Below are 9,630 nucleotides of genomic sequence, written 5' to 3'. Positions count from 1 at the left end.
CTAAGCCTACTCCATGAGGATGTATTTATGAAGTCTCTCTCATACACTTCATACCAACTCACCCTTCTGCTTAAAAGGGATTTTTCTTTTTCCTGTTCTGTGACTTGCATCAAAACTTGGGATGCATATGAAGTTTTTAAATTGGATGCTTGCAGGGAAGAAGGGTGAGGGGAGATTTTAAGCCCAAAATCTGGACGTTAGTTATCCTTTAATAGAAGTTTATTTTGTACTAAGTTTATACAAAAAGAATTCCTGCGTTGTTCCTTCCCAGCCACAGCACAGCTCTAGCTCAAGCCGTTAACATTTGGCACATTTTCAGGACTTCAGCATAGCTATTCAGTTCTTACACTTTATCAGCAGTGTCGTTCCCTACGCTGTGCCACCCTTTCGAACCGCAGACTGATGATGTTCTACCAAATGCTGACTGCTAGAAGACAGGGGAGTCTTTGTTACGGGCACGTCACAGACTTAGCCCTGGGAGGTAAGTGGCCCTCTCCAGCCCTTCTGTTTTTCTGACAAGAAATCTGCTGTGAGATCTTCCCTGTATTTTTAGCAGAGCTCTCAAACCTGCCAAGGTTATAAATAGCTGGGGGTGGGGGCTGGGGCGGTGCGGGGAGAATGGCAGTGCTAGCCTACCTTCCTGCATCTGTACATGCCGTACCGGATAGCAATAGCTCACTAAATTGGCCTCCACTACAAAGTCCAGATGTCAAGTCAGGTTTGCTGGCTCGCAGCCCTGCACCCTTCCCCCCTTCTTCCTCTTCTCCAGCCAGGTGACTGCTGAAGAGGCCCTGCAGTGCCTACACACATCCAGCTGGCAAGAGGATGAGGTAAAGGTCATTTCTTTCACCCTTCAGCTAGGAAGGGACAGTTTGGAGTTTCTTTTTCAGGTTCTCCATTAGTAGCAAGTTCTGCAAGGCCAGCCTCCTGCAGTCCCCATCTGGATCCTTCTCCACCACGTCTGTAAAAGAAAAAGCCACTTTTAGTTGGAAAACGGGGAGAAACTGCTTTTCACTTAACACTACTGTTTCACTGACCATCACAGAACAGCACTAAATGCAGCAGCAAATGAAAATAAGTCTGGTCTGGACATAGCACTTGCAGTAATTGTTAGACCAGAAGGCAGGGATGCATAAACTTGATCATCTTAAGCAGTATGAATGTAGCTGAGCTCTGTCACATGTGATAATGCTCGGTTCATTCTTGCAGCAGAACAAGTAGTTGGGTTGAAACACTATAGAAACTGTCCGACCTTGCATTTCACAGGATAACCGCCAGGCCAGAATCTGTACTTGTGCCCTTGAGCTATACACAGCCTTTCCACAGCTGATCTGCCAGCATGAATGCAGTCTGCAATTAGAAATGGACTTCCTCAGAAGCCTAAAGTCTCCTTTCTGCCAATTCCTGCAACAAACAGGGAGCTCAGCACTCCCTCCTCCAATCTGTGGTTGCGCTGCCCTTCAAAAGAGGGACAGAAAGAGAGGCCCCAAGTTTCAATACATTCTCTGTTCTGAGAGGTAAGTCTGCTAAACTGGTTGTTCTTTCACACTTTATGCAGCAGTAAGGGAAGGCACGGAGCTGCTTCTAGCAGCTGTTATTTCAGGGGCCCTTAATGGACCTGCAAAGTAAAAACCAGGATGCATGCAGGATGTCTGAGCAGGGGGAGCCTGGAAGAGCAGAGAGTCTGTGTAAGGATATCCTGTACGCACAAGCAGTGTGCTCAGCGCCCAGCGCTGTCAGCCCAAACACATGACTCATTTGGATGGAGCAGGGCTATTTATAACTGCAGGGAGAGCTTCGCGATGGTGCTTCCATACTCCCTCTACAGAAGGCAACAGGGAGGCTATAAGACAGACGAGTGCAAGCTCAGAAGCTAATGGACCGATGTTGGCATTGTTTCTAACTGCCATGAGCATGGACCTTGAACTGCAGCCACTGAAAGGGAGGCACAGGGCACCAGAGCATCATTCAGGTCCTTACATAAACCAGACTTACCTATGACACAGCTCTACAGAACTTGCAAGGGGTGGGGATTTCCCTCAAAGGCAGCTGCTGAGGAATCAAAGGAACTGTTTCCTAGAAATGTTTAGGTATTCCCTCCCTCCTGCAGGAAAGATTAGGCTACTCACCAGTAGGTCCAGCATGCCATTAAGGGCAGTGACAGACAAGTACAAGGTGGATCCTAGCCCCTCTCCCCTGCTGAAATGTCCCAAAGCAAGTAGACAGTCCCATGACAGTGGCTGAAGTAGTTTCTTACACCACAATGCAAACACTTTCTAACAGGGAACAGTTTTAGTTACAGCCCAAAGGCTGAAGGGCAGAAAGAGTCAATCATATTCACATGATGAACTACAGCAATCTCCATAGGCCCTGATACAGCAACAAACAGGAGCAGATTTGTAGATTTCTACTAAAAGCTTCATGGATAACGTTTTCTAGTCCACTGTTCCTCATTGTGCTTCAGCCATAGCAGGAGAAATGTAGATGCTTGAAGCTGAAACCTGAAGTGGTGACTTCTGGTCATAACGCATGGCAGTAGGCAGCTTGCATGCTTGACAGCTTGTCATTTTTCCCAGCTACAGCAGCAGATCTAATGCATGGCAGATCTAATACATGACACCTCTTGCAAATCTTGCCTGGAAGAGTGATGAGCAAGTCCACTAGCTCAAAACCAAGATTCAGTCACAAAAGCAGGTCTCTTGTGACTGACTTCACTCATTGGAGCAGCGAGGAAGAGCTCAGTGCCCCCCTGTGATAGCTGTTTTACCAAGGCTTATAACAAAGAGCGAAGGCATGGCCCGAGAAGCTGCTGTGTTTCAGGAAGCTCTGATTCCCACCAGGACCAACCATGCAAGTTTGATGCAGAAGCACTACATGCAAAGAGATGGCTATTGCACTACTTTGATGCAGATATACGCTGTTAGCTCTGTCGTTCTCCTCCTTCCAAAAATAACTCATTAAAAACAGATTACGCAGACCCTCATGCTGAAAACACATTTATAACATTCCTGGAAAGGCTTTACTTGGTAATGGCAGTGTTAACTGCAGGGACAAGCAGATTCCTCAGAGCACACCATGTCATGGGAAAAGTAAAGTTTTCAGCCCCGCAAGGCAGCTCTCTTCCTTTTAAAGGGCACAGAGCTCCACAACCTGCAAGGATCAGAGGCCGCCTGTGTCAGTTTCACTTCCTGCCTGCTCCCTGTGGGAAGCCAACTCACCAGGAGTGAGAATGGTGAAGGAAACCAACCCAGGGAGTCACAGGAGATCCACTCAGAATACAGTGGAGGCTTCAGAACTACAAAGCACACAGTGTTATTATTTCCTCTTGTCCTTCCTCTGCAATACCCAACCACCAACTTGTGCAGCTCCTGCTATCAGAACCCACAAACACAGCTTGTGCTGATATAAGGGGCGTTGGGTGCAGCATGCAAAGTCATTTGCTGTCTTTCATAGGTTGTTCCTTTAATCAGCAACAGGAATTTAGGAGATGGGGCCACGCTCATCCATCTTCCTCCTATTTTTAGCATGAATGAAACCCATCTTCTGTGCACATGGGGTAAACAGGCCATACAAGTGCTGGTCAAAGTCACAGCCTGGATGCAATATGACAGTACTTGCTGCACCTTCATGAGATGGGTGGTTGGATGCTTAGACAAAGAAAAGGGGTACACACTACACTTTGGGATTTTTTGTTAGGCACGTAGGTGAGGACAGTCACACTTTAAAATGCCATACGCAGTGCTCAGCTTATGCTTTAGCTACCTCAGTAATACATCTGTACAGCACACAGTGTGGTCCAGTATTTGCCCTAAAGTTACAAGCAATAAATACACTTATAATGCAAATCTCTGGTGCACAACACTAGGACATTACTGCTACCATCACAATTAAAGAGAAGCTGCCCAAAGACTGCACCACTAACCAGAAAAACACTGGTGTACCCCACCATGTCTTACCTCCCAGCCAGGACTGAGTCTCCAAAAGCTCTTCTGTCATGTCTTCCAGAAGACGCTCCGAAGGGACACTGAGGAGCACGGAGGAGACGCAGGACAGAAGACCCTGGCGCACATACCTGTTGGAGAAAGACTGAACTGGTTAGGGCCTGCAGCTTCATGCTCTACCTTGATTTCCTCAATTAAGGGGTTCTCCAGTTTCAAATGTTTGCGATTATGACAACATTTGCCATATTCCTACTGATTGTAAGTGTCATCGTGCACCAGCTGGCAGAGTGCTCGCATACAGAGCCCCTGCCATGCTGTGGTGCAGGGAGTCGAGCATGATTCAGAGTCTGGCACAAGGCTGAGATGAAAACAGAAATTGGATGTTTACAGCATTTTTGGCTACATATCCTATTTTTTTCCCAGGGTTGAATGCTGGAATTGAACCTAAAGTCTTCTGAGCTCCTTGAGTAAACATACCTGAAGCTATCACATGAATAGCTGTTAAAGACATCTGTCATGCTTTCTATAGGTAATGACTGTACCTCCAAAGTAGAAAACACTAACCAAGTTCATGTGTTGGTCTGACATTAAAGCAATGCCTTCATTACATATTCTAGCAATGCTCAGTCATAAGAACACAAGGCTGGAGGAGAGCATAGAGTTAATGCATTAAATCATTGCATTCTCAGTCAGGTGCAGATTTGGACAAAGACAAACCATGGCTGGAGACTGGCTTGCAGCTGATTTTTAAAAATGAAAGCATACAACTACAACTCACGAGTCAGCGTGGAAACGCAGAGCCCAAACAAACTCCAACAGCACTTTTCCAATTGTAGTGACTGCCTGCAAAACAGGAATATGACAGAAACACTGAATCCCTTCACATTCACATGACCCTGCAGAACTGGGCCTTGAGATATGCAGTTGTGAACATCAGGGTTACAATTAACTTTATTTTACAGATGAGGAAACTTAGGCAGTAAAGTGAAATGATGTGCCCAACCTCCCACAGAAGCTGATAGTTTTTCTACCAGAAGCAGCAGAAGATAGTGCAGAGGTGTCTGAATCCTGCATCTCCCTTCTGATCATTTTTTCTCAGCCCTTTTCACAACTTCTCAGCACATGTGACTCAAACTTGTTGCCAGTCTAAGTGTAGCAGGCCCCAGAGCATGCTGCTCTTTCAAAAGTCCCCAGGCTGGAAATCCCTCCTGCTCTCTGCAAGCTAACACAGCCTTTTCTTACCACGGTGTTGACAGCCAAGTACATCAGGACTGCTAAAGTGTGGACCAGTCTTCCCAAGACGAAGTGATCTTCCCCCAGCAGATCAAATGTTGTCAAAGGCCTGCAAGTGCAAGATGCAGAGTCCTGTAGCAGTGAGGAAGCTGATCAGCCCATCTCTGGAACAGTTGGGGTGGTTATATAGGGTAAACTGTCCCCCACAAGCCTGAATCCCTAAAACAACAGCTGTTACACAGTCATCCCCAGTTTAGCACAGGCCACAGCCCTTTGCTCCCAGACCAGTAATATCCTCTACTTTTACAGCAAGTATCACTTATTCTACCAAAGCTAGCACCGCTGCCATACATTAAGACTGGTATTACAAGAAACTTGATTCTTGGTTCACTGGCAGCTGCCATGCCCACATCCCACGCTCACCTGTCAAAGTGCTGAATCAACGGAAAAAAGAAGTGGCCAGCAACAGAACTGAACTCATTTGGGCTGGAAGCCAATTCCACTTGAGACTGACCCTGTCCAAGAAAAAAATGAAAACGTACAAAAATGAAAAATGAAGATGTACAAGATACACAAGATGTAGCATCCAACTCTTCCACTTCACTGGGCACTGTCAAGACTACAGGTTCCTTGCAGCCACTGCTTGTTTGTACGCCTATGGCTACTAGTTCACAGGCTGGATGGCTCACTTCCCACTTCAGATCCTCTCATCTAAATATTTCAGTGCAACATAGCTCAGTATGGCTGGGTTAGATTTAAGAAACAAGAACACGCAAGGGATAAAGGAGTATTGAAAAGGAATTTCTCGAGAATGAACGTCAGGGGAGTTCTGGGAACCAGGAAACCGGTGTCAATTTATCTCCCTGAAAAATAGGAAGGCTGAGACAGTCCAGTCCTGTGGCAGCTATTTTAATGGAAGAGGCTCAGGGATCTGCGAGGTGCAGTCACAGCTCCCTGCAGCGGCCAGAGAAGCTCAGAACAAGCACAGAACAGCAACAACTACTCCTCAGTGCAAGGCAAGGAGTTCAAGGTTTATGTTCCTCTGCCTGCTAGGAGAGGACTACAGGATCTGGTACTATAGACCAAGAAATTCAGCCAGAAACTAAGATATTTATATTTGAAGTTACATTTTCTTTCCTTCAATCTCACAGGTGTTTTGCTCGTTCTGGATAGAACTACAGCAACTCCTACTGTCCCTGTTTTTGCTGGATTTGGCATTAGTTTGTTTCTGCCCTGGACTCACCGTAGCAAATCTCCGAGTCTTGCTTTGGATCCTTTCATCAACAATTCTTCTCCAGTCCTTCGAGCTGTCACTTCCAGGAAGGAGCTGGATAGAAGGTTTTTGAGCACCAGAATGCTTGGTCTTCCCCTGGGATTTGGGACAAGACAGTTCTTGAGCTGCCAAAACCAGTATCTAGATGAAAAAGAGGCAGGTTTGGTTAAAAAGGGGTAATCCTTGTACTACAAAACAACAACAGAGTTACCTGCACCCAAAATGATAGGAACAGAAAGGCTCAACATGTTTAGAATGAAGAACAGCACGGCAACTAACCCAAACCAAGCACTTGGTCACTTGTACCTGAAATCAAGCCCTGAAACAGAACAGTGGCTCCTTCTTCAGGCACAGAAAGTGTAACAACAGCAGTCACAGGCAGATTGCTGTCTTTCAGAAAGTGAAGATATCACAGACTGATGACACGCGAGAAAACAGTGGCTTCTTCTAAGCAAATGACCATCGTATGTTTTGCATTCTGTGGGGAAGTATCGCTGTACAACTGGAGTTATGAACAGGAGAGTGCCAAGCACAAATGCCAATGTCAGAGTCCCATGCCTCTGCTGCCTCCTCCAAGGAATAAAAGGTAACCCCAATACATCTCAGGGAAACACCACTGATGCAACGAAAACACAAGGAAAGCAGGAAGAGAAGAGCACTTACATCGAGAATGTCCATGCGCTGACGAAGACTGTAGTTCAGAGAGTAGAACTGGGAGGTCAAGTACTTTGCTACCTGTACAGAAAAATCAAGGTGTGATAAGCACAAATCCAGGCTGTAAACAGCCTTCCCACGAATTGTAGAAGTGCTGTACTTCAGGAGAAGTCCTGCTTCCTGTTAGTTAACAAGAAGCCTCCAAGAGAAGGGAAGAGACATGCTGTGCAGACAGGAAATTCAGATACTTCTACTTCTAGATTCTCCCACAGGAAGCAAATGACAAATGGAACTTTTCCATTCTTCTCTCCTTCCTAAGCAGAGGTACTCAAACAACTGCCATGGCAGCTCTGGCACTTCAAAGGAGACCTCACTGGGGCCTTCCAATACTTGAAGAGGGCTCAGCTGCTTCAATTTTTGCCTGTGCCTCAACTGGAAAAAGGAGAGCAGTAAGAGGGACTCACAGGTATTGGATCTGTGGTTAAAACAGCCACTTGAGCTCTCTGACGGAGCTCCACAAAGCCTTCAATGCAGGTCTTCTCCTCAAGATGCAACAGGATTTTTGCCAGCTCCACGCTAACCTGCTCAAAATATGAAAACAGGAATAAAATCCCTGCAGGCGTTTTCTTTCTCACAGAATTTACACCACAGCATCCATTTTCAATTCCTTACATTTAAGCAAAGACAATAAGGATATGGAATGCAGGCAATGTCTCCATTACTTAGGAGAGAGTGAAAACACATTAAGCTAAATGCCATCAAGACATTTCTCAAAACACTGAACAAACCCCTATGCCGATTTCTCTGTCCACATTCACTCTGGACAAGTGGTGGCATCTTTTCATCTTGACCAGGACAATCCAACTACTCCCTCCAGAAGACATTATGCTTGTACAAGGGAATAGGGAAAGTTCATTTGATTTTATCTCCTCTTTTGTTGGGGAACAATGAAATTCAATTTCAATTCAAAATCAATTAAATCCAAAATTACAAACAACTGGTCTGTGGGATTCACGGCTGTTCTGTGAACTGCATTTTTAATGTTTTTTCTGCCCAGCACAGAGCATGGAGCTTCCTCATGTTACTGGCACCTCTACAGTACAATGCTTTTCATTTTCAGCACGGAGTTGCTAAATGCCGTACAGTTGCCAGGACCTTTGCCTGCTTCTTTGTTCCTTTGCACTCTGTGGCCTCACCTCCAAAGCAACTATTTCATTCTGTTTCCCTTCCCAGGTTGAAAGCTTTAAATCCAGGTACACTGTAGCCTGGCCTGCTGCTCTGCTGGCATGTTTAGTCTCCTCACAAGGGCAAAGAGATAATCCTGTATTACAGCCCACTCGTAACTTAGCTCATACTACTTCACCTCTCTTGTTGCTGCTGGATTCTTTCGAACCAAGCTCTCAAGAGCCTTGATTGTAGCTTCCCATTTGTCCACATCTTCAGATCCTGTCAGGACTGAAGGTAATCAAAAGACAAAAGCTATTAACAGAACAGTTGAGCTTTGTTATATACAACCCAACTTCTTTCTGCCAATAGTTTGTCTTGTTATAGGTACATTTCACTGACTCAGCACATGACCAGCATTAGGAATTAAACTGAAATTAGTCAGAAATTACAGTTCAACATTTGAGCTCAGATTATTTAAATCCTACAACTTCTTCAAATTAGGTCAGAAAAAAAATAAACCTGCACAGAGATCACTCTCCCAAAACCAGTAAGAAACAAATACTCATCCCAAAATCTCCTACCTTCAATACAGTCTCGGATATACACAGGAGCTTTAGTTTTTAGTTCTTTATCCTCTGACATGTCATAAGGGATGAGGTCATCATCACTGTGAAAGAAATACAGGCAGGAGTCAGCCTACGGGGTATGGAAGTTCTTCCTCTCCCCAGCTATCCACACAAAAGGGAAAGAACCAGCACACACATTGTAACACACTTGTGTCATCCAGGAGCACAACAGAAGCCTGAAAGGGCTCCTTAGGACATTCGATGAATTACTCTGAAGCTCAGTGAAAGAGCAGCTCGGTGACCAGATCTGGAAATGGATCTCCTGGTCAAGTGCAGAAAGGAGCCAGGTGACCCAGAGGCTAGAAGTTGAGTCTTGAGATTTCTTTATATATTGGTAAAGTGACAGAGCAAGGCAGGTCCATTATTAAAATGGGCAGATATATCCATAATTCCAGGAAACAAGTATCTAAGTCAAATGGAATAAATACAACAGTTGTACACGATGAGGGCTTTGCTCAAATTACTAACATATGTGTGTGCAATTTCCTACACAAAATCCTATTCTGCTGCTACCACTCAGCTGAACAGTTTCAGAAAGCACAAGATTTGCTAAGAAATGCAGCTACCCCCATAGCTCCCTTCTCCCCACATCTGCTCTTAAGAACCTGCTGTTTATTTTCCATTTCCTACCAGTTTCTTGCCCCATACCTGTCAAGCTCAGCATCCAACTCCTCATCTGGCATCACGGGGGCTGCTGTGTGTGATTTCTTGTTACTTTCCAACACGAATGGCAGAG

The 9,630-nt window shown here is 45.3% G+C and overlaps 1 protein-coding gene across 1 annotated transcript in view; it reads right to left on the bottom strand.

Moving 5' to 3' along the window:
* Nucleotides 1–424: 424 nt before the first annotated feature.
* TELO2 (telomere maintenance 2) overlaps nucleotides 425–9,630 on the bottom strand; it is a gene marked incomplete at its 5' end in the record, with an annotated part of 16,985 nt that continues 7,779 nt past the window's right edge. The window contains 11 exons of the mRNA XM_010185016.1: nucleotides 425–961; nucleotides 3,957–4,072; nucleotides 4,720–4,784; nucleotides 5,184–5,283; nucleotides 5,598–5,689; nucleotides 6,418–6,588; nucleotides 7,111–7,182; nucleotides 7,566–7,682; nucleotides 8,465–8,556; nucleotides 8,850–8,935; nucleotides 9,543–9,608. Of these exons, the coding sequence (XP_010183318.1) occupies nucleotides 858–961; nucleotides 3,957–4,072; nucleotides 4,720–4,784; nucleotides 5,184–5,283; nucleotides 5,598–5,689; nucleotides 6,418–6,588; nucleotides 7,111–7,182; nucleotides 7,566–7,682; nucleotides 8,465–8,556; nucleotides 8,850–8,935; nucleotides 9,543–9,608 (1,081 nt within the window). The remainder of the gene's footprint in view (nucleotides 962–3,956; nucleotides 4,073–4,719; nucleotides 4,785–5,183; nucleotides 5,284–5,597; nucleotides 5,690–6,417; nucleotides 6,589–7,110; nucleotides 7,183–7,565; nucleotides 7,683–8,464; nucleotides 8,557–8,849; nucleotides 8,936–9,542; nucleotides 9,609–9,630) is intronic.

This window comes from Mesitornis unicolor, unplaced genomic scaffold (assembly GCF_000695765.1).
Source record: "Mesitornis unicolor isolate BGI_N332 unplaced genomic scaffold, ASM69576v1 scaffold5085, whole genome shotgun sequence".
NCBI lineage: Eukaryota > Metazoa > Chordata > Aves > Mesitornithiformes > Mesitornithidae > Mesitornis > Mesitornis unicolor.
This window is presented reverse-complemented; position numbering and strand designations above follow the sequence as displayed.